The following is a 25,676-nucleotide window of genomic DNA, read 5'->3' as shown; positions in this document are numbered from 1 at the left end:
CCAAGAAGCCTTGTGTCTGTGCTGGACAATCTTTTGGGGTTCAGCTGGTGAGATGATAGTCTTCTCTTTAACTGGTTTGTTTATAAGATCTTCAGGTCCAATATTGGAGCTACATTGGTACGCTGAATGGTGTAATTTGTGCTCTATCAAATTGGATTAAGCTAAAGTTTCATTTCTCCCTCACGTGATTTCTGTAAATACAAAGAATTCATCAGTTATAATGACTGCTATACCTATTTTTGAATCACACAACCTAGGAGTATTTTATTCACTTTGATCCTTCTAATTAAAAGTGGAAGAGAAATGCATTGATTTAGGCCGGTTGTAGTAGTTCTAGATCCAGCTGCTCACTAAGGCACCCTGCTTGTTTTCTGTTCCATTGTATGCCTCATGCTTTTGGATAGCAGGTCACTGCTGTGTTCAACCGTAATAATAATCAAGACAGGCTTAAAGAGTTCTATTAAAGAATTAGCTTTGTCTTAGGGTTCATATGGGTGAAGGTGGACTTAGATCTAAGTGCTCTGATTTTGGTTCATTGGTTTCTCCTGAACTTCTGGATGTCACTTAAGCCAATTTCACAAGGGGATTTTTCATGTGCCATATTGCATTGCAGAAGTGTAAAAAAGGAAGAAGAAAAAGAAAAAACTTATTTGTATGTTGTTGTTGTTGTTTTTTTTCCCATGATATCAATCAGGTTAAAAACTTTATATGCATTATCCATGCGCTTTTTTTTTTCTTTTTTTTTTCCTTCTGTCTTCCTTCCATTTTAACCTTTTCCATCCTTGTTCCCCTTTCTGCTGTGCTTTGGCACAGCCTGGGAGAGGAAGCCTGCCTCACTGAGATACTTGGCAATGCCTGTATCGGAGTGCTGATAGAAAGGAGAACTAGGAGAAAAGCGATGTTGAAAACTGTCAGTTAGGAATGGTTGGTGGGTCTGGAAGAATTCAAGTCACAGAGGCCACTCAATGCAGCAGCAGGTGTGGAAAGCAGTCACAGGAAGATGGGAAGGGTCGGAGGCCTCAGCCAGGAGCCTATGGGGCTGAGATGGGACTCTATGTGGGCAGGGCAGCATTTCACAGCCTTTTTGTCATTACAGCAATAAGGAGTGAGAGGGAGCAGCAATCAAACAGGCTTGGAAATACGTTCATCCAAGAACAGTTTCGGTGTACTCTGGGGGGAACTATCAGAAGAGCTTTATTGCTAACATAGTCCCATCTATAGCTGACATTTGGTTTCAAACTTGTTGGCTCAAATTTCCTTGCTTTTGCCAAATATCTGAATGTTTGAGTGTGCTCAGGGAGAATGGATTCTTTGGGAGATTTTAACTGTTATAAAGAGTAGCTTTGAAGTAGACTTTTCCACTGACCAGATATAAACTTTGACAAATTGGACAGATTTTCAAGAAACAAGAAAAAACATGTCCTTGACCTGAAGTGCAACTTTTGGTGGCTGCCTTTCAGTGCATAAGATCTGAGAACTGTTTGAAGATAAGGTCAACAACATTAAAGAGTGCTTTTGTCCTCGAGTCCTTTCTTGGAGAAGGCTGACCTGTTTGGACTGGAACAAACACTGTCAGACACAAACTGTAAAAGATCAGGACATCTGATTAAAGTTTGGCAAGGTAATAGTGTTGTCTTGCAGAAGCTGGTACTTTATGAGGCTGTACTATCAATTTTAAGACCGTTATTATTAATTACTATGATTCTATAAAAAGAATCTTATCTGGAAAAGCAAATATGAAATTGATATAATTATCTCATAATTGATGCATGACACAACAGGATAGAAGAAGCAAGTCTATTTTCAAGAGGACTGGAAAGTGATGTTTTATGTCTGCAAGTAGGAGACAGACGAGCTGTTAGTTGTTGAGTTGGCCTTTTAAAAAAATATAAAATTTCTTACCACCTGTGGTGTTAATGGGTTATGCTGACAGATCTCTTTAATGTATGCTTTCGTGTTTCTTGGGTGCGTTTTGTTTATGTTGTTGCTCAGAATGACTTCCAGTATGGATTTAGATCTACAGTTTTGTTGATACAATGTATTTACACAGGTAATTCAGAATCTCTCTTTGAAAATTATGGTTTGTTTTGTTTTGTTTTATTTTGTGGTTTTTTGTTTTGTTTTGGTTTTTTTTGCTTTGTTTTTTTTTTTTTGTTTTTTTTTTTTGTTTTGTTTTTCCAAACACAGGGGCTAGAAATGACTAACTTACCTCAACTGGGTTTCTTGTTGATGTTAGCATCACTTAACTTTATCATCACCCTGTCATTATCGGCTGTGGCTGTCAGCTTTGTGAAGCTGAGACATTCCTGCAGCCCCTCTTTTCTTTACTGGCACCTCTCTTACTTTCTGTGAGGGCCAGCTGCTTTATATAGTGACATGCAGTGCTTGTCATTTTTTGCTTTAAGGAATTTTTTGTCCTTTTAAAAATTGAACATTGTTCATAAGGTTCAAATAAGCACATGCTGCTCTAGACACTGACAGCGTAGTACAGATCTTCATGTCATTTGGATGTAAACTTGTAAAGTTGGCCATCATCCTGATTTAGATTTGACTGTATTCCAGGGTGAATAAAGCAAAAATCGTGTGGGTCTATTTTACGGTTTTCTGTTTCTTCCTAATTGATTTCACCTTAAATTCAATTAACATTGATGATGGATGCTATGAATTGCAAGAGTAAATGGCAGTTAAGGTGAGAATGAAGGGAATAGAATACCCATGGCAAAGACTGGAGGAACACATCATATCTACTCTTTGTAAGCTGGTAGGTCCTTAAGATGTGAAAAGAATGCTGAAGTTCAGATATGATTGCTAAGCTGGTGATTGCCAGTGTTGGCACCAAAGTTCTTTGCTGTTGGTAGTACAGCATCATTAGTAGTTTGTAATGCAGCCTCTTTCATCTGGAAAACACTTTGCAATAACCCTCACTGTAATTATCACTGGGTTTTGCTGCTGTAGTGTCTGCCAGATTACTTCATCACCATTTTATTTTATTTTTCAGGGAACCTTGCCATTTCATTGTTTATGTGCTTTGCACTTTTTTGGATGGGAAGGAAAGATTTCATGCAAATGACGTAATATGCATCAAAGAGATGTAGACAGAATTAAGGTTATTCCCTGTCCCTAAAAATATATGTAAATGTTCTGGATACTATTAGTATTCTAAGTATGCTTGTCTAGTAATTCATTGTTTTAAGTTGCTTTTTAGTCCTAGTTACGCTGTGATTGGATTTCATTTACTGTTATAAAATATGTAAATTTCATATACACATTGTCATTCTCCTTTCAGTAGCAGAACAGCATGCCTTCACTGTAATTCTATTGACTAAAATATTCATAAAAATAATATTTGCCAGCTTCTTTCTGAGCCTGCCTTTCTTTAACCTTTACATCATTCCACAAGAGACAAAGCAATGCCATGTTCGCAACAGCATCATTTTCCAGCTGTAAGTGAAGAGGCATGTTGAGCCTCACCCGCCCAGAAAAAGAAAATTGACATGATCCTTTAAAGGCTTCTGTCTCTCTCTCTTTACAAAAAAAAAAAAAAAAAAAAAAAAAAAAAAAAAAAAGAAAAGAAAAAGAAAAAAAGCAAGACGTATGCCACTAGCTTTTTTTTCCTGCAGTCTTAAGTGTATGCTGACAGAAATAATTCTTTCTCCTTTTCATGCAGTATTTTTGCTGGAGGAAATGCCCCACAGAAAATTATAGCAAAAAAGAAGGTTTTAGTAAATAGGGTTGTGGGGTTTTTTTGTGTTTTGTTTTTTTTTTTTTCCTTTTTTTTTGTATTCCTCACTTGTGGATAAAATATGGTGGTGGGTGACTGGATTTCATGTTAATGCAGTTAAATACTTTCCCAAAACTCCTTCCTATCTTCTACATACGAAGAAATCACTCACTGAAGTTAAATGCAGTTAGATGATTTCTTCTTGAACATAATGCATTAGGAAAAATGATTAACAGTACTCACACTGACTTCTGTAGGTCAAAGATTTCAGTAGGTGCTCAGTTACTTAGACCCTCATTTGGAATGTGTAATGCCAGTATGGCATGTACCCATGTACTGCAGCAGGTTTTTATTACAACTATAAAGTCAATTGTTCAGAAGTTGTCGGAACTAAGATTATCTGTGAAAACTTAATCTGTTTGTGCAGTGCAGTTCTTTAATTACACAGTAGCACCATATTTGCTCCTGCTGTGTGATCTCTGCCTTGTCAGATGCTGAATGATTAATTTTGTTCAGTGTTCTTGTTGCGTGGCTCTAGCTGTATGCACCTACTGTGCATTATTAAAACAGATGGTTTTGAGATTTTTCTAGACTACTTATCACTGTACTCTGACTAGTTGGCAAATATTTGTTTATCTTCCTATCACCCCATTTGCTGAAGTGTGTTTTTTTTTGAATGGTGATTTTGAGATATTTGCTGACTTTCAAAGTACTTGCATAGTGTTGAATAATATGAATGTACAGAGGCACTTGGGGTTCCGTAGTAATTGTCTAAGAACCTCTTAGTTCTTATAACTGTGAATGAAGATCTCAAGTGCACGTGCCCAGAAAATAAAGATCATGTTAATGATCTCAGCTTGAGTGACTCAAGCCAAGAGGTAAGGATGAAAGTCTGGAGAATTTTCCTCTGGCTTGGTCCTGTGGTCATTTAACTTCTCTAGTGAATGAGCAAGATCCTACAAAGAACGTTGTGCCTTCCAGTGAAGCTGGACAAGTTGCTGGATCAAATTCACGCTTGATCCTGTATAAAACTTAGATTTCAATAACCACTTCTTCAATCTCTGGAGGGAAAAAAAAAGGAGCTGAGAACAATTAGTGCTTCAAATGTCCCTACTTGAGAAGGATTTGGACCAGATGACCTGCAGAGGTCCTTTCCCACCTCAACCATTCTGGGGTTCTGTACAGGCACACAAAGCAGTCACTGCTGGATAAGTTAGATGGTGACTTTAAAGGTTGTCAAGATGCAAGATAAATGCAAGATAGCTAATGAAGCAACTGTGTGCTGAAAGCTTTAGCTTATCTCGTAGTTGTGACTATGCAGAAGCCGCTATAAATGTATTCTTTCTTCACTTCACTTGGCATGGTTTGCTTTATTTTGATTCAAATTTTTGTTTATATCATTTTTTGTTTGACAAATCAAGTGGAAATCCATATTCCATTTTCTGATGTTGCGTCTACATTCCTGTTTCATTGTATTTGAAAGCTCTGTATTTCATATGGACATGTGCTAGTTGAACTGAAACACCAGCTGGGAGCCACGTTAGCTTGCTTCTATCTGTTAACTCAAGTTAGTGAAATGGAGAAAAGTGCCAGGTGTTTTCATTGATTTCTGCTGAAAGCAGCAGGTTGGTAATCCTATACCAGGAATCTTGTGTTCTGATATGGGCTTAAGTGGAGAATATGTGCTACTTGTCTGTACGCTCCTTTACTTTGCCCTGAGTTTCAATACTTGCTCATCCCATACTCTGTGCTCTGTCCCTGTTCTGCCTTGTCTGCGCACTCTCCCCCTTTCTCTGGTTGTCCTCTGGCTTTTATTTCTCTTTATGCTTCCATCCTGACTTCCACTGTGGATTGTAACCCCTCATGCACTCTCCCCTTTTCTGCATTCCTCATTCCTTTTTCTCATCTGTGACTCAGTTCCAGAGTCATTGCTGGGGTAATCTGGGTTTCCTGTCTTTGAGTCCTGGATCCCAGTCATTCACAGTCCATCTCTGAGCCCAGGTGCCTGTCTTCTGTCCTTTAAGAACCAACAGTTGCAAGAGCGTTTTCCAAAATTTTACTCCTCCTTCTCCCACAGACTTGCTCTTAACTTTTCCTTTGTTCATATAAGGCTGTTGTGTAGTTGTATGCTACATAATGACGTACCTATTGTCAGTCTGATCCAAAGAAGTGATTTCAAAATCTTGTAACCAGACCAAATTTAAAGGGTTTTCACAGAGAAGGCGAAATGTGTGCTTCTGTATTAAAATCTGAAATATTTTCAGGTTTCAAGTATTGACTCAAATAGAGGATTTTTTTTTTCAAGGGGAAGATTACTGAGGGTTATGGAAGGTGTTACTTAAGCCCATGTTTTGAGAAATGGAGGAACTGATTATACTGAAAATTTGCAGAGAACTTATGATAAAATACAGATGTTTAAATGAAAACTGTCTGAAATTCAGCAAAATAGCAAATCTAAAAAAAGTAGCTCTTAATAAAACAGTGACAGTTTTACTAGTACATTGTGCTATTAGTCCCAGTCATGGTATTTGTGTACAAAAAGGTTGCAGGCGCTCTCACATGTTTGCCTATGTTGTAGAATTGTTTTCCATAAGCACTGATGTGTTTTCGGTTTACACAGTTTCCTCCTGTTGAGTACTGAAAGTGAAGTGAAGGCAAGATATGACTGGCTCTGTCAAGATATGAGCAGCATGTTACAGTCTTTTTCCATGACAGTCTGGCTTTAATAAGATAATATCTCATTATTTTTGACCTCCATGTGTACTTGTGTCTGAAGAACATCGGGAACAATACACAACCCATAAATTTGTATCTAGGACATAACGAAAGAGACATTTATTTCACATGGCAGCAGTCTTCTGTATATCTGTGAGTATATTATTTTGTAATGCTTTTCAGTGCTTATTTGATCAGTCTTTCCAATGCATTGTTACAGTTCAATAGGCAAAGTGGCTTCAGCCTCTTTAGAAATGCTGAAGGTGCCTCTGTTGTTATATGTGCTCTTTTTCTGTATATCTGGTTTAAATAATATTACGCATTTTCAAGTAGGAGCAGTAAGTAGAAATTTCACAAAAAATAAATGCTTGGATAAAAGTTCAGCCCACTCATGTGTCAGACTGAATTTCAGCCTGAGGAGGTAGATGCGGCTCATGTCTTCCAAGCACTCCTTCAGCAAAGCAGCCTACAGTTGAGAGGCTGGCAAATTCTCTATTGCAAGGATTTGAGGCACTTCCTTAATGCCAAACTGTCATTTTTCCCGTGACTTAATGAAAACTGGAATAAAGGACATTTGTTAAATCTAGCAGAGACTGTCATGAGGTCGGAGTTGGCTGTAAAGTAGGTAATTCACCTAAGCCTACATAATCACCAGTTGGAATTTCGTTGCTTTTTCTGCTCTTCCTGTAGCTCATGGACCTATGAAATTTTTAAGAAATTCCTTCCTAGAAATCTTTCAAAGCTGAACTATGATCTGTGTATCTTCATTGCATTGTGCTCTGCGAGATCAGAGCAGAAGCTAGCTAATTCTGTGCATTTACCGGTGTGCAGCTCTGAAGTCAATTACCTGAGATTACAAATAATGATCACTTTGCAGAATTTATCCTGCAGTGAGAACATGGGGAGTCTGTGGTCACTGTGGTCTCACCAGGGATGCACAGTTCTGCTGAATTGAATTGTGTAATATAGGGGTTGTAGGAAAATGAATCTATGTGCTCTTAGCAAATTATTTCAAATGGGTGAGCTCGAAAATAGCAAAGTGTGGATTGGGGGATTGTGTTTCTGAGGAGGAAATTTCTGCACATTTATTACTGCAAAACCAACACAGAGTGGTGAATTCCTGTTCCTGTGCTGGGTTCCTGTTCCCATGGTTCTGGGTACTTGTTTTTCACGCAAAGTATTCCTCTGTGTAGGACATTGTTGAGAAGCATAAGGGGCATTGTCCTTGGAGGCCAAATAAAAACAACAACAACAACAACAACAAAAAACTATAAAATGTGTGTAGTTGAAAACATAAGTTTCTGGGAAAGGAAGCAGAACTTCTGTGATTTGTGAAGTCAGTAAGGCGCTTTTGGGTGTATTTGTTCTGAAGACATGATAAAGAAAAAAGCTGTGAAAGTTTTCTCACTAAAAGCATCTTTCCAAGAGATATCAGAATTAAGAGACTGAACCCAACTGCTTATGAGAAGTTGGCACTCTGTCAGAAAGTGTCTTTGTGTCTGCAGAATGTGACAAGCCACAGAATTTTGCAGATACGTTGTTTGGCTCTGAAATAGAGCAAATCACTTGCTTTCCCAAATCTGTGATACTGACTACAATCTGCATGATTCAGTGTCTCAGAAATTAAACAGTGCAGCCAAGATGCTATGTTAACGATATGAAATAGGCACAAACTGCTACAACATGCTGTCTTGAAGAATAAAACTCTCCTAATATTAGGAGAGTAATGGTGACATTAGTGAAAAAGGACAACACTTGTGAGGAGCAGTGTGCAAGCTGCTGAGATGGTGAGCACTGGTACGTGGCCTCAGAGGGTACCACAATTACTATACACTGAGAAAAGCAGCATTGTCACAGTCACTTTTTGGAAGGAGGGTGGGAGTAGGCTGGGGCCTTTGCATACAGAATGTAATCTGTGAGAGGAGCAGTAGCAGTTGTACATTATGGTAAATTCGAGCAGCATGAGGGCTGAGATGTTTTGTTACTGCTGAGAACAGTTTCAAGGCTGCTGCAATACCAGGCAATTTAGAAATCATCAGAGATTCTTTTATCTAGGGCCACTGTGGAGACTTAGGATTTTTCACAAAGCGAGAACAGGATGATAGCCAGGAATTGCAAGAATGAACAAATTGTGATCAGATGATCCAAGCTCTGCAATTAATGTTGAGGCTGACTGTGCTCCCCATGTCAGAAGATGATACCATTTTTGATAGTGCTGCTAGTAAAACGTTCTTCCTATGTGAGGCCTGGGAGTTGATAACAGTAGTTACTTTTGTTGACTGTGAAAAGCAGCTTTGAAATGTGACATCATAAGGATGGAATAGACTTTTTCAGAGGACCGTTTGGATCCTGCTTGCTTTCCAAACCTTCCGGATGTAAGTCAGTGTTGGTCTGGCTATGTTAGTGGAGTGCCAGGCTTGAGCTGATGCTGTAAACCCTGCAGGGAGCAAGGCACTGATTTACTAATGCTGCTCATGTTTTGGGTAGGAGTTGGCTGCTGTCCATCTGGGTTGACTTGCTCATGGAGGGAGCATACTTTAGAACCCAGCTCCTTTGGGAACAGCAAAAGGCTCCTTGACCACCACAAGCAATAAAGCAGATTGCCAGGAGTTCATAACAGATGAGAGCATCTCCTTGTCGGAGGAGAAATCTGTAATGGTTATTCAGGCAAATACAATGTGTTTCCTTTAGGTATGCAAATATGGTATTAGTCCTTGATGGATAAGTGCTGAGTGTCATTACTTTTAGTTCAAGTCATGAACTTCTGTACAAGTCACTCAAATGATCTTTTTGGACGTCATTAATTATTGAAGTATGACACTAATTTCTCTGCCCTGTTTTTTAATGCTAGAATTTGTTGTAAGAGAACGTGTAAACACATGTGACAGAAGAAGCACCTGTCCACTCAGGTGCATATGATGTTTTGTCCAAAGTGTTTTAAAAAAGCATTTTATCGTCATGTGCTACTGTGCTTCTTCAAAACTCTTTGGGGAAATGAATTAAAAATGCTGCCATCTGTTTATCTTATGTAGAATACAGAGGATGAAAAAAGAAAGCAGCATTGAAGCAGCGCTACACAATTTTGTTTTTAAGAATATGTACTAAGGATAAATGAGTATGTTTTTCCCACACCTGATTTGTTGTAATCTTCTTCACCGATTTTTTGTCCTTTTATTTTAAAAGAAAACATATTTGTGTGAGATCTGTGGGTGATAACCACTGGACTGAGTTGGCATTCAAAGACAATGTTTTGTTCACATAGTAACATCAGGCACAGGATCACCTGGTGTCTCATGGAGCTCCAGCAGCAGCTGCTTTGGTAGCTTCAAAGTTGAAGTCAGATTTGCCTCAGAGTGATGCTGATGAATTCCCCGGACTCTGCTTTTCGTTCTCTTGCATGTGACTTTCTGGGTTTTGTCTTTGAATAAGTGGAGTTCATCCAAAGTTTCATCCCCTTCAAGCAAAAAGGTGCTCAACTTAGTAGGTGTGTTGGTCATTTGTTCTCAAAGGGACTGTTTCTGAAAAAAGCACCCAAGTACCATCAGTTCACATTTCATTTTGTTTTTAAAGTGCTTTATGGAAAAAGAAACAGCTTTCCTACCTCAGACAGGTCTATTTTCTTTTTTTCTGTTTATTTTTATTTCTTTTTCTTTTTCTTTTTTGTTTTTCTTTTTCTGTGTTCTTTTTTTTTTTTTTTTTTCCTCATTATAGCAAGGTAACATTTCCACAAAGAACTGGTGATCCTATCAGTAATAGAATCACAGTACTGATAGGCAAACCCAAGGGTTAATTCTGTTAGGTGCACTTGATTTGTTGCAATTTAAATTCATAGTGCAATTTCCTCTTGCTTCCATGATGTAAAATTAGCTTAATTAAGATGATTTTACTTTCTGTGCCATATTATTTACTATATTTCAATTGGACCAAGGGAGAAGTCAACAATCTCAAGCTACAAGTGATTCTTTGTGGTTCTTGTAATATATAGCGGATACTGAATACTGAGACTGTAAAAGGAGAGAATTGGATATTAGAAAAGATAAATAAAGGGGGGAGGGGACCAAAGAGGAAAGAATATTTGCAAAGACCTCAGGGTAAGCTGCTTTCAATGTACTGTTTAAGCTTTAATGACCCATATACAGATTTTAGTAACATAGTAATGGCCAACCAGAGGATTTAGAGGCCTCAAGTGATGGGCTGAACAGCAAAAGCTGACAGAGGTCATAAATACTATTATGGTTTGACAGAGGCTCTGCCAGGACATAGATTTTTTTATGTTCCCAATCTCTCTGCATGTGTGGCTATTTGGCAGTAGCACTGGAAAAAGCTCAATTACTGCAAGTGGTAGAAATATCTCTCATAGAACTACTCCTTTGGAATATTTGTTTTAATTGTCTGTTGTTTGTGTCTTTCTCTCTTTCAGTAGCATTTTTTCACTGTTTCCTTTGAAAATTTACTCCAAGAAAATCTCCTGTGAAAAATTGTACATGCCTTTTCCTTTCAGAAGAAGAAAACTTCCACTGTATTTGTGCAGTGCTAATCAGGACTAGAGATGCATTGATCAAGTGCTTAATAATCGTAATAGTGAATTTACTGCTCAGTAGCATTGTATTCAGGGCACAGGACTCTCTGTGCCATGAGCTGTTTTGCACAAGCTGTATCAGCTCACGGGAGGCATCGTTTCTCACCTCCTCACTCAAGATGGAATGCTGCCACATTCCTGGTTATAGAGCTTACTAGCAGGTTCAGGAATAGGCTATCTGTGGACTTGCTTTGAAGCTGTTGTATGCTTTTTTCCCCTTTACTAAGATCTGGGGTTTTGCTGCTGAGGATACTTGTAGGACAGCATTGATCCTTCCAAATACTGTGTTGCTATTGTGTTTCTTCCTTGAATGGCATCAGCTTGTTGGATCGCTTAAAGACCATTATGAGCTGTGATTTGTACTTACCCCAATATAGAGCCAGATAACCCCTGGAGTTACCTCAGTCTAATGGAGAACTTTCGATAGGAGAGCAAAGGGTAATTGTGTTGTGGGAGCTCCTTAACTTCCATTTTACACAGCAGTGGAGAGGGACGCATGCTGGCTTAGAAATTGACAGTGTCATTTGGTGATTTGTTATTTTCTATGACAGAAGAAGGATGAGAGAAAGAAGTTCCCTGTTATTCACTGCTGAACTATGCCACTCATTTGCATGTCTTTGTATCTATTATTTACTTTGTTGTAGTGACTGATAGGCCTGTTCAGATGAATGCATGAGGTGACAAAACAGCATGACTTTGGTAACAACGCATGGCTTGTCAGCACATATTGCTGAAATATGCCATACTTGTGGAATATTTAATATGTATTATGGTATAAACATAAAATATGCATTCTGAAGGAAAATAAATTTAGTGAGGGCGATCACCTAGAAGTTCACCAAATCTTTATTTGTCACTAGTCTGAAAACATGAACTGGTTCTGTTAAAGAAAAAGTATTTGGTGACAACACCATTTTTCTATTCTCATTTCTTTGGGTAAGTTAAAGGGCAATTACAGCTTAAAATATCATTCATATGAGAGATTTAGAATTTGGTTGGAAATTTGTTGTGTTGGAACGTTGAAGAAAAAAACACATGAAACCCTCCCAGGCTCAGACAAAAATATGTTCTTTTGAAGTAAAACTTGGTGTTTAATCAGGATCACAGAATCATAGGGGTTAGAAGGGACCTCTGGAGATCATCAAGTCCAACCCACTGCTAAAGCAGGTTCCCTACAGCAGATCTAACAGAAAAGCAACCAGGTGGGTTTTCAGCATCTCCAGAGAAATAATTCCACAACCACTCCGGGCACCCTGTTCCAGTGCTCTGTCACCCACAAAGTAAAGATTTTTTTTCCTTAAGTTTAGATGAAAATCCCTGCATTTCAGTTTTTGCCTCTTGCCCCTTATCCTGTCCCTACTGGGCACCACCAAAAAGAGCCTACACCTATGCACTTGGCTCCTGCCCTTTAGATATTTATAAGCATTGGTAAGATCACCCTTCAATCTCTTCCAGGCTGAACAATTACAGTTTGCTCATCCTTTTCTCATGAGGGAGATGCTCCAGGCCCCTCATCATCTTACTGGACTCTCTCTAGAAATTCCCAGTCTACTCTCTCTAGAAGTTCCCTGGCTCTCTCTAGAAGTTACTATCTCAAAGTTAATGATTGATTCACCTGAAGGAGGCTGCTAAGCCTCCTCTAGCCATCATGCTGCTGCGCCACACTGGATAGGAACACATGGTCTTCAGCTGCACTGAAGTCCATAGAGTTAAAGGATGCTGAAGTACAACTCTTGGTTATCAGGTTGTGAAGTTCAAGATGTCAAATAATCATCCAAGTCACTAAAAAAAATAGGCCCGTCAAAGTGAAATATTTTGATTCTTTTTAAATAACATGTATGTTTTCCTTTACAGCTTCTCTTTTGAAAGGACTGAAACATGCAAACATTGTGCTGCTTCATGACATCATTCACACAAAGGAGACTTTAACACTCGTTTTTGAATATGTGGTGAGTAGAGTTATTAACGTTCTCAATACATTTCAGAATGCATTGACTACTATGGAAAAGCCATTTGCTGTCAGTGATCCATGAATTGGGCCAAAATAACACTGTGCTTTCTTTAGAAGAGTGGAGATTAAAGGAGATGATGCTTTATAATGAAGTGTGCTGAAACAGAGAGCGGGGTGGGCTAGACCAGAGTCAGAGCTGGAGATGTGGCTTATAGGCTCTGTAAGGACTTTCCAAACCGGTTCATTATTTAGCTTCCTAGTTATGCTTGTAACTAGGAATGTTAGAGCATTTACTTGATTAATGTAATACAGTTAATTTTAAAGTAGATGAGGATAGTATAGGTAAGAAGAAAAACAAAATTCTTAACAGGTAGTTCCTTCATCAGAGGAGTGTGACAAATTTAAATGGCTTTTGTTGTGACTGGCTTCTGTGTAATGTCTTGTTATAAACAATGTCAGTTAAAAAAACAAAATCTGACACAAAATTCAGAATTTCAGATTATTGTTATTTTTGCCATAGCTCATGGTTTAGCTACTAATTAAAACCTCAGTTTTCACAGTATACAGTGTAACGATCTAATTGTGTTCAGAGAATTACTTTCCAAAGTCTTGGGCTTCAACTCCTAATTAATCGTTTCGCTTTCCCTGAGACAAACATACGGTATTTATGTAGAAGTACTTCAGCATTTGGCTTTGGAGTTATGCAATGTTCTATCATAATTAACCTCCCAGTTTTCACAGAAGGGTCCAACAACATGTAATTTAAAAGAAACAAATGAGTTTAGAGAAGGTTGAATTTTCAGCATAATATCTGTTATTGTGTTGCAGTCAGTAAGGCTTTGCATTTATAACACACAGTGATTACTCGTTTAGTTTTAGAAATGGGAAATTGCCTACTTACTGTTACTATGTCCCTACTTAAGGCAGATGAGATTTTTTCTGTGTTTCTTGAGAGCATGCATGTCCACCATATAATGGCATAATCATTACATGATAGTCCACGACTTCTTGTTGGGAGAAGCTGATTACCCTGTCTATTTGCATAGAAATGCTACATTTTAATAATGAGGGTATTCATTTACAGGAGCCTACTGAGCAGTTGCATGCATTACGTATGTTTTCCTCGTGTATGATGCAAATCTAATACTTTTTCTTAAAACGTGATTCCTCTGTCCCTAACTTATAAACTGTATTAGCATAGGAAAAGCTTTGGTATTTAATTTCATTTAACAGTCAGTGTAGAATTACTTGCAGACATGAACGCAAGTTCATACAGTTCTTTTTCTCTTTGGCTGTATTTAGCTATTTTAGTCGGAAATGGCTGAGAAATTAGGTATGTAGAATATTATTTTTATCCCTAAAATAGATGTTTTTGCATATAATACTAATATCAAATTTCTGGATTTTTCATGCAATAGTAGTGTTTATAAACTCTAGCTCTCAACCACGTGTTATATCCGGTTGCCACCCTTAGTAAGCATGGGCACAGACTGAACCTCATGCAGCAGCAGTTCTTTTGAATTCACTTAGATATTTACTTTTAAACAGTGCTTTTGTGATCAAAACTGCTGGTGCTACACCTTTTTATTCCCTTGTGTTTGGTAGAAATCAAAACTGTGAGAGGATTTTGTTTGATAACAGTTTCAAGCAACTGATTCAAGTAGTATTTTATTATTATGCTATTTTGGCTGGTGGACAGAGTCTGGAAAGGTGATGCTGAGGAATAAGGGGAAGGGTGTCTTGTTCTCTCTAACCAGCGTATGGAATACATCTTAATCATGTTGTAGCTTACTCCGACTCTGTGAGATGACAGAACTGCTTTAAAAAGACTGTTTTCATTATTCTGTAGTGTGAAGTTATGGGCTGATCGGATAGATAATGCTTCATGCTTGAGGATATCTTAAACTGTGTGCATGATACAGTTCTAATTGCATGATCACTAAGACCTTTTTTCTTTTTTTGTTCATTCAGTGCACAGTATGAATGTGCAGAGACAAGAATTAAGGTTGCCCATTCAAATTTACCAATTTTGGCTGGTTAATTATGCAATCTAACTATATAATTGATGTTATTGAACTCCATGTCTGTAATGCTTCTTAAAACATCTGTGCAGGGCTTAACTCAATATTACGTGTGATTTCTACAAAAATCAATAGAAATACTTATGCAATTAAAGCTACAGAGTGGTGGACATTTTTGAAGGGCAGGCTGAACAAACCTTGGAGGCTTGAGTTTGATTTACTTTGTAAAGGAACGTCATGGAGCTCATGCACTATTGTCATTAATTACTATTGGCCATTTCAAATATAATAAAAATCTTTTGAATTAGATTTCATAATTAAATTTGGGATCAATGGTTACTAATCCAGCAAATGGAAACTTTGGGTTGATGGTTTGGTGACAGTTTCGTTCGGGAATTAATACTGATGAAATGTCTGAGGTTATCGGAGGTGTTCGGTTTCAGCCTGAAAGAGTAGAATAAAACTTAATTTCATGTAGCACTTTTCAGAGCAAAATGCATTACAATAATAAGTTAAAAGCTGCAAGCAGAATATCCTCCGAAAGGAAACGTGGCAGTGATTAAATTCCCTGAGTACCTCTACCTAGAATTTTTCTTTTTTTGTGGAAGTTTGTTAGACAAGTGAACATGACAGAACTTTCTAACCTTGACAGTAACAGGAAGCAAGACAAATCAATCTTTAAAAATATATGTGACAGTTGTATGGCTGGGAAATTTCATGGTCCATACAATAAACATTTTGGTATTGTAAGGAATGCTACGTATTTCTGTGGAAGTTAAGAAAGGAGGCTTGCTCCTTTCAAATAAAAGAACTTAATTGAAAATAATTCAGTATAAGCAGTAGGGCATAATTTCTTTCTATGCTTTGGTAACTCTTATATCAGCTCTATGTAATTACTGTTGGTCATTCAAGCATACTGAAAAGGAAGCTGAAAGGAACTGCTGCCTATGATGTGAGCAGTTGTAAGGATGAGCTGTTCAAAACTTGAAGGATTGGTATTGTCTTTCATGTATGAATGGAAAATGTTGTGTTGTTGTGTGGTTTCTTTGTTTGTTTGTTTGTTTTTTTGAAGTTAATTGTACTGATGTGTGCTAAATAGAACCTGAAAAAAAATGTAAGTTTTGATACATTTTTCATATGCTGTTTAAAATCGTAATGGCTTCCAAACAAAAAAGGGATTTGCTGAAGGCTGTTCACGTAAGTTTAGTTCCCCTTATCCCCAGGTTGTATGGCAAGTGACACTGATGTGGTCAATGTTGCCAAGGGAAATTAAGAATTTTACAGACAGGATCTCAGACCTTTTTACAGACATCTCTGAAGATGAGTACACATCTCTTTCTACCACAGTTGTCAGTGGCTGATACTATTTGATTCCTGACTTTTTTATTTAAAAACAGTTGTGTTTAGCAGAAATTTCAATTCCTGAAAGGCAATGCAAACCAATGATATTGCAACTGGCTTGTTAGAATGATAATGACGTCTTTAATGTTATGTGTAATTATGTAAGTATATTATTATCCATAAATGAATTGGTAACTTGTCCTATTCCTGGCTTATAACAGTGAGCTTGTATAGCAATACTTTACATTATGCTTTCAATATTTATGAACTAGATTTTAAATGAGAACAAATACATTTATAACTGGAAGTATGAGTAATGAGTAATATTATTTCTGCCTCAACAGTAAAAAAAAAAAGCCTCCAGACTAATCTAGTAATGTAATTTAGAACCAAACACTTTCAATTACCTTGCCTATTTTAATCTTTCTGTATGCTTTTCTTTTTTAAAGATTACTTTATATTAAAGAAGAAAGCTTAATTCTCATTGCTTGATTACCACAACTAAAATAACTTGTTATAGGAGCGTCTTAATGAAGTAAACCAACTACATTTTCCTCCTATTTCCTGTAAGAAAAGATGCAAGTTTTTCATTTTAGTGTTGATTGAAAAATCTGCTATACACTCTTTATTGCAATTAAGTATCACAGAGTTGAAGTTCTGAGATCTGAGATTTTGATTTTGACATGAGATGTCTTAGAGAAGTGTTATGTATGAGAATTGTCAACACTTACTATCTAAAAGGATTAAAAAAAAATTTGCATTGAAAATGTTGAGTTTCTTATCTGTTAATAATGGGGATCAAAGCACATCATTGCTCTTCTGTTTAATTTATTAGTGAAAATATACTGAATCTATAGGTGGGAGGGACTTGGTGGTATGTAAAAATAGTGTTGTGAAGAACATAGGAGAGAGCATGGAAAGCCTGTAGAGTCTCAGAGCTGCTTTAATTTCAGCTTAGCTACCCTATTTTGATGTGAGTGAAATGTTGGGCCATTTTCTTCCCTTTTGAGGTCAAGGTGTGTGTCAAACCAGGGGGTTCTTGCAGTGATCTTTGTCCAGCTCAGGAAAGGAGCAGAGTTTTTGAGGACTCCCAGGCATGATAACAGTGAATTTGATAGTTTCCACTTTCCTTAACCATTCCCCTGTTTCTTAAACCCCTGCCTCATTACCCAGGTTTGCCTCAAGTTGTACTATTTAAATTGCAGTCAATAAGACAACGGAATAAAGGAGCAAAGAGAAAGGAAATCCTGTACTTTTAAGAACAGGCTGAAGGGGAATACTGCTCTTGGGAAAGCTTTGTTTTTCAATTTTTAATGAGCAAATTGGAGATGGGAAATGCTAATGTCCAAGTATAAGTTGGAAATGCAAAGTCAGCCTCAGGAGACAGAGATTCAGAAGGGATTTGAGAAGGAAATTGCTTGCTGCTTTGGTGTCTGGTAGAGACTGCCAGGTTCTGGAATCAGCAGGGAAGAAGGAATGAAAAAATCTATTTTTAAAGCTCAGCTATTCCTGCTAGGTGAAGGAGGCCTGGTGAGAGGCTCACACAGCCCTAGTGCGAGGAGAAATGTTACTCTGTTTTACTTTGAAGGTCTCACAAGTATACGCAGACCTCATCCGAAGATTAATCAAAACTGTCAGTCTAACAAACTGGGAGGTTTTGCCTATCTAAGTATATCTACTCTTTGTACCATTTACCAATGTTTTTTATAACCTTATAGTCAAATGTGTAGTTTTGCAATGTGCTTTCCAACATTTGGTTGTTCTTTTAGTTAAGTAGTAAGAAATGTATTCAATATAGAGTGTTAAAAAGCCTGGAACAACAAAAAAAGCGTAAGTAATACCAAAGTTGAGCAGGTGAATGAAATGGTAGAAACAAGGAAGATATTCTATGTAGGAAACAAGGAAGATATTCTATGTAATATTCTACTCAGTACAGGTAAGGCCACCAGCCTTGGATATACAAGCAAAATATAAATCAACTGGTGGATGCCCCATCCCTGGAGACTTTCAAGGTGAGGGCTGGATCAGGCCTTAGGCAACCTGATCTAGCTGTGCATGTCCCTGTTTATTGCTGAGGTCTAGATTACCTTTAAAGGTCCCTTCCAATTTTAAGGATTCTATGATTCTATAAATCAACTGGAAAGCTGAGGGGGAAAAAGCAACCATTCAGAATGAATGGCTTATGAGGAGAAGTCACAGTATGGCTGTTTGGGGGGTGAGGTGGAAGGATGAGATAGTTGAAAACCATTGAATAAATCATAATGACAGAGACCTATTTCCATGTCAATGGTAAAGAGAATAAAAAAATCAAATGACCTAAGATTGTGGTAAGGAAGAGTGCGATTAAACTATAAAACTCTTTAATGATAAGGATAATAAAGCACTGAAAAAGATATTATGGAGTGATGGTTTCTCTATGACTGGCAATTTTAGTTTTAGGGGTTTTTTTAATTGGTAATTTCTATGTAGGTCGCTCTGAAAGTAATGCCTCCTATTTGTTTCCATGGAAACTACAACGTTTAGAAAGAGCACAAAACACTATTTGATAGAGCAAATTCTCAGCTACGAAACACTGCTTTTCAACAGTGTCAATACCTTTAGCTGTGTATTTTTGATGGCAGTGAACAAAAGCTGCATCAGGAGGGGTGACCAACTGTCGCTGTTGTCATTACTGAAATGTACCACTCACTGCTTCACTGTGCTCACATCCACTGTTTGGTCTCCAGAAATATTCGGCAATGATGAATGTCAGTAGGTGCATTTTTTTCCATGTGGAGGAATTCAGTGACATCTTTGCTTCATGTGCACTTCCACAGCAGGTACCATTTTACCAGACTGCCCCTCTGCTGCCATCTGTCACACTGCAACACAATGTAATGTAGAACTGGTGGGAAGGTTCAGCCTCTACTACCATATTACCAACATCCATCTCTGAAATTATGGGACAACATCATAACATTGGAGGCATTACTTGAAGAATAGCCCTTGTATAAATACAGATTTCTGCTCAACTCAAAGTAATATTTGTCATCTTTTAATGTCAGTAATAAACTGGCTTTGTCCTGTTCCCTCTGAGGTGAAAACTGACAATGTCTCAACTTAGAGACTGTCCAATCTAGTTAAACTATTTTCTCTTGCTCTTTAATAATGTGTGTTATAAGTGCTGTTTAATTTCTCTAACAATGAAATACTCTGATTTACTTGGTGCAGATTAGGGGGAGAAGGCAAAAACAGTTGGAGAGTGATGACTGTAAATCTTAAAAATAGATTTTCACTTCTCAATTAGCATTATGCATCTTTGTACCATTTTAGTACTATTAGTAAAAAATAAAGATCTAAGACATTGTTGGAAACAGAAACTTGGGGTGAGCATTTCTGGCAAAGTAATTATATTTTTAAAAAACCTTGGAATCAGGATAAAGATATTAATAATTGCAGTTATCTTTATAAAATGGCTGTAGTTTTATGATATTAAAAAATAGTGTGTAATCTAGAATTTAGTTTGAATAATAGACAGATGCAACAATTGAAAGTAAAAACAGGTCTGATTGCTTATTCTTGTCTTACAGTTTTGAGTATAGAAGGTATAATCCATAGTAGCACTGTTATTCTTTTCACATCTTAGTCTGAACTGCAATTTTTCCCGTAAAATTCTTATTAATTCTGTGATTATATATGGACAGTTGGGATTGGGAGGCATGGCTGAAAATAAACCAATTCAGCCAATGTGGAGAGAGGTCTGCCGGAGGATGCTGAAGCTTTTAGTGAAAGTATTTGCACTGTTCTTTCCTGCTGTGAAGGTAGCAACTTCTTTGTAGCACAGCACACTGCCGTAGCAGACTCATCTTGTGCTGGTGTGTCCAGCCTACTATCGTGACCACACTTGTTTTTGTACCTGGTGTTCTGTTATGGCTGTTTGTGTCTCATCAGCACTCAGCTGTGTGTGGTCTGCTTTACATGGTCCTGGGGTGACCTCTGTCCCCGTCAGCTTGGGGCTGTCTGTCATACTCCAAGGAGAAACTATCTGTATCTTCGAAAGTGATGATGATGACTATTGTTGTATTTGTGGAGTTAGTTGACATAGAGAGTATAAGTCAGTGCTGTGTGAAACCTAAAGATTAAGCAAATTAAAGAAAGAGTGCACACACTTATCTCTGCATGCGCATTGCAGGTTGCTCAGTTTGTAAAAGTTGTCCCAACATGTTGACTTTGTGGACGGTAATTCCATCACAGTTTAAACAAGGTGATGATCTGCTGCTGCATTTTGGTCATAGTAAACAGAAATTCTTACTGTTTTGTGAGATGTGATTTTCTTTTTTTCCTTAAAATAATCAAGTTAAGTGTTTGCTGTCTCTTCAGCCTGCTTCACATGGAAAGCAAGTTTGATACTGTTATTAAGGTGGACACAGAATAAGAATAAAGAAGAGGCATCTGAAGAAAACTGAATTTTGCTAAAACCATTGTGGTTTGCTCGCCAGCTCTTTGCAAGCAGTGTGTACTACCCATCTGAGTCTCAGACCAGGTTGTTCTGTATGCAGTGAGCAAAGACTTGGTATCAATAAATATATAATTGTGTAATACCACCCACACGACTGTGTTTTCCCTTTTTTCTCTGGGATTTTCAGGTAGGTTTGTTTATGTATCATGTACTCCCAAGCCTCCCAGCCTCCTTTTCTATATAGAAATGTTCGTGTATTTTCATATATTTGCCTTTATTGGCCATGTGACAGTGATCCAAGTCACTGGAAACATCTGTTAGCAAAATTGTTTTCATTAAAGATGTCTTGTTTTTGTTTTCTTTTTTATATTTTTTCTTGAATCCCTAATATAAGTCCTTCCCCTGCTACTTAAGCCAGCTGCTGCTATTGCCTTCTGCTGTTTTTCTGGAAGTTGCTCAGTTATAGCTTTTCGGGCACTCTATGTGAGCATGGCTAACGCTGTGTGTTCTCATATGGGGAAAAGCCTGAATTGTAGAAAGTCACAGAAATATATGGAAATGAAGGTCTGCGACATTTTTGAAAACACCAGAAGTATTGAACTGTTGTGCAGTAATCTGCAGAACGCTTTGTCTAGAGGATACATTCAATTTAAATGGAATTAACTTCTCTTTGTTCTGTTGTCACATCAAATATTACCACTGCCTGTGTTTTTATTGGTAAATTGCATTATCAGTTTGAGAATTTGTCGGTGACAAAAGGGGCAGTATTTTAGTCAGTGAAACTGCTAGGGCATGAATAATGTGTTCTCTCCTTTTAACAGAAAAGAATGGCTTGCAACAGTCTTGCTGCCCAAGTGAAACAATACAATCTGTCTGCTGCATGATGTCATTGCCAGAAGCCAAATAGTGCAGTTTTTGTTTTAATGGAAGGGTTCTTTCACATTGCTGGTTTTACATGATGGGAATGTGGTTGGAAATGCTTCCTGTTCCGTTCACAAGCCCCGGGCTCTGCATGCATTTCAGCTTCAAAAATGACAGCTGAAACCAATTAGGCAGAATTATGGGACAGCTAAGTCACATGTAGATTTATCATCACAGAGGATGAGGAGGGAAAGAGAATGTATTGCATGGAAAATAGAAATGGCTAGTTTAATTAGAAGAGAATGACGGTCAAATTATTATGAAAAAGGGCAGTGGAAGTAGAGCCCATTTCATGTCATTGGCAGTGCCTTTAAAAGTAGACATCCTGCTATTTGTCTGAACACATTTTGTGTAAGTTAGCAGAGCCTCTGATTTCTGAGCAAGAGAGCTGAGCAAAATATTTGACATTCAAGTGAAGCACAGAGCATATCTGAGGACATTTGTAGGTTGTGGTTTACTCATTTCTTCATAATTGGAATTCTTTCTTCAACGGGAGTCTGTATCGTCAACATTTGTCTCTTTTTTCCTTTTTTTTTTCCTGTTTACAGACTCTCTTTCTTCCAGAAATAAAATGCAATGTATGTAAACCTTGGTTCAGCTGTATAAATATCAGCCTGGGTCCTTTTCCCCTCAGCAGACAATTATACACAGTATGGTCACAAGCATACACATGCTTGTCTGCTAACCTAAAACAGAGCCTTACTGAGCAGAAATGACCTGCAGACTTATATACTGCCATGAATCTACAGCAGAACTCGAATACATTCCTTCATGTGAACCGAAATACAGAATTTATTGGGAGAAAAATATTTGAAATTTATGGAGGTTGGAGTAGGTCAGAAGTAGGCATTGACTGATGTACTTCTACACAGAGTTTAGAAACAGAAGAATGGAAATAGCGTGCTGTAGTGGTAGTTTTCTATTCCTTCTCTTCTAGTCCCTAACTAGAATTCATGATGCCCATCCAGGGATGATCCTGGGACTTGCAGAGTTTTCTGATGGAAGTCCAGTTACTTGCTATGTGCACTGAGGTAAGGGTTTGTGTTTTATATAGCTGAGAGAAGGTAGCACAAAGACTTGATGGAGCCTACCTCAAGGACATGCAGCTACATGTGCCAGAACCCCAAATTCAAATTGCATCTCTGGAGCAATGCTGTTCTGGTCTAATTTAGCAAAATACATCTGCTTGAAGAAATCTGATGCTAACAACATTGATCGGTTGATTTGCCTCAGAAAAATTTTCATTTGTACCTAAGAACTTTTTCTTTGAAATTTCACTGTCTCAGAAACTTCACTTTAGTCTTTCACAGCTCTTAATGATATAGATTGCATCCACAGAGCCAGTGGAATTGCTTCTGTGGGAGGCATTGGTGGGAGGAGGTCGAATTGCTTACTTAAACCATAACAGATTTTGCACAAAGTGTAGTGTTAAGTGGCAAAGTCAAATTCTTAAAATTAATGGGTGCCAATAGAAGGATTGCCTGTGCGATCTCTTTTGGGCATCCTTGGAAGAGCCTATTGTGCAGATCTGCAGAGGAATGTGCAGTGGAGTTATGGCCTGGTGTTTATTGCACTTCTCTCTCTCTCTCTTTTTTTTTTTTTTTTTTTTTTTGTGATGCCACAATGGAAATCCTCATCATAACCACAGTTTTTTGCTGTCATTGCAAGTTTGCATTACAGTTCAGAAATAGTAGACTTCTTCTATTCCGTATGAGATTCTGTCTCCCTTGCAAAGTGTCACATGCTCACCTGTAACAAAAGTCAGTCAAAAGAGAGAAGGCCAAATACTCTGAAAATTGAAAACCGAAGTGCTTTTATTGACTTCCCTAAATCAGTGCTCCTGCAGACTCTTTTCTCTGTGCTTCAATTCCCTACCTGATAAAAAGGAATAATGTCACATCTCCCCTGAATTGCTCTCAAAATCATTTATGTTTGTGAAGCATGTGAATAGCATAGCAATAAACAGGGCAGGAAAGCCCATGAGATTAATATTTCTGCCTTCATGTAGTAAATAAGTCGGAGACTGCAAGCTGTGTGAGAAAGGAACAGAGAAAAAAACAACCCACCACAAAACCAGAACAGCTGTTCTGTAATCAAATACTCTTAATTCTGCTCAATGAGTGTGTCTCATCCTGCAAGGAGGAAAGCATGCAGTCACATCAGGCATTTGTAAAGTTATCACAGTGTAAATTCATTGAGCAAACAAATGAAGGGTTGGATAAACACTATTAATCATGGAGTTTCCTTGCTTTTGAGTTCTTCACAATGGAAGCTTGATTTATCTCTGTTCAGTTCTACGTAGCTGAGATAAACAGATGACTGCTAACATGCTATTTGTACATATACCTGTGGGTGGAATTTTAAGAGCAGGAAAGATGAGATTTTTAATTTATCTGAAATATCAAATAATCTGTCAGTGTGGAATTACCTGTGGTAATTTGTCTGTGTTGAGGGCTTACAGTGCAACTGACAGAGCTGTTAGACACTATAGCTCGAAGCAGAACTGGCCTAGCTAGATCAGCTAGGGATTGGAATGTGTGAGACAGGCATTGCCAATTACTGGGGAGTCCATAATGCATTCCTAGTGTATCCTGCTCACCTGTAAGGCATCCTCGCCTCGGAGATACTGGAGAGAGTCAAAGGTGTTTGGTTCATTTGTTTTCTTCTTTATTACCTCGTTTCAGCATAGTTTTGTGTTATAACAAATACATAATGCTGTCCTGAATTTTCTTTGAGAGCGTGTTTAATTAGACCAGAGTGCTAGCCACAGCAAACCCTTACAGGTGGTGTGTCATGCTGTATCTGCAGCCACTGTTCCACTTGGCAAAGCGTGTTGCCTTCTGACTTGAAATATAGTAAGAGAGGAAAAGTATAGTCTTCTATATGGTGTCACAGATACACAGGGAATGCCATTAGAAAAGTACTTCTGCCCAGTTTTCTCTGTTTCCTTTTCTCACGCTTTCCTGAATGTTGCATTCGTGGCTTCATCTGCACTGCCAGCCGAGCACACAAGCGCTGCAGCAGGCACTCGCCTGCCAAGAGAAAAAGGTTTAGAAGTAGCTCTTTGCTGTGCTGTCAGCTTTCCTGGCTGTACTATTTAATTCAATGCATTGAGCCCCTACCTTGGGAAAAGAATAGCAGCTGATGTTGTGTTGTCCCACTATCTTCTTTTTTTTAAGTGAGGAGCAACTTACTATAATTTTATGAGCTTCTTTCCTGGTTGGTTACATAGTATTTCGTTGCTTTTATCAAAAAGATTAACTAATTCTCAAGAGAAGTTCTTGAAAGATTTAACACAAAATACTTTGCATTTCTGTTTACAGTGTGAATGAAGATCTAGAGGTTTCTCTATGTATGTAGCTTGTGAGAAGGGGAAAAATAGATGCCAAAAGGCTGCTGCAGTTGCTGCTCACTGACTGTTTGTTTTCAAGGATTCTCTAGAAGTTGTTGCATGTATGAAATTTGCAATAGATACCAGTAATCAGTTTTTGCAGGAGAACTACTGATGCAAGTTATGCACGTTACTGATGCCGGTTGTTCTGGTCCTTGGTATAGGAAGAAGTAAGTAGTGAATGATACATAACACAAATCGTAGGTTTGTGTTTGTGTTTGGTCATAGTTCATGATGCGTGGAGGAAAAGTATCCAGATGGTAACTGAAATGTAAGTGGAAAAAAATGGGTTTATTGTTGCAAATGTATTGGAAATAAAACAATTTGTGTAACTAGTGATGTGACTGAAGAGCAGGGTCTTAGCTCTTAGTTTAGTTTGTTGTTTTTTTTTTTAATGACAGGGTTAACAGGTAACTTTCTTATTTTCCTTACTGTTGATAACAGTAACAAAAAAAAAGTTGTCTGATGTGCTGTGAGTATTGAAGGATGATATCTGGTCCATTTTGGCACAGCTTATTGATACAGTTGCAGAAAACTAAATGGGAACCGCTGTATGGACAGTAAATATTCACTAACTTGGGTATGTTCTTTGGTTTCT

The 25,676-nt window shown here is 37.9% G+C and overlaps 1 protein-coding gene across 1 annotated transcript in view; it reads left to right on the top strand.

Moving 5' to 3' along the window:
• The window catches only part of CDK14 (cyclin dependent kinase 14), a gene marked incomplete at both ends in the record, with an annotated part of 240,919 nt that overhangs the window by 110,304 nt on the left and 104,939 nt on the right, over positions 1-25,676 (top strand). The window contains one exon of the mRNA XM_079538094.1: positions 12,870-12,964. Within this exon, the coding sequence (XP_079394220.1) occupies positions 12,870-12,964 (95 nt within the window). The remainder of the gene's footprint in view (positions 1-12,869; positions 12,965-25,676) is intronic.

This window comes from Tetrao urogallus (assembly GCF_951394365.1).
Source record: "Tetrao urogallus genome assembly, chromosome: 7".
Lineage (NCBI taxonomy): Eukaryota > Metazoa > Chordata > Aves > Galliformes > Phasianidae > Tetrao > Tetrao urogallus.
Note: the sequence above shows the minus strand (reverse complement) of the source record. Positions and strands in the feature narration are given on the sequence as shown.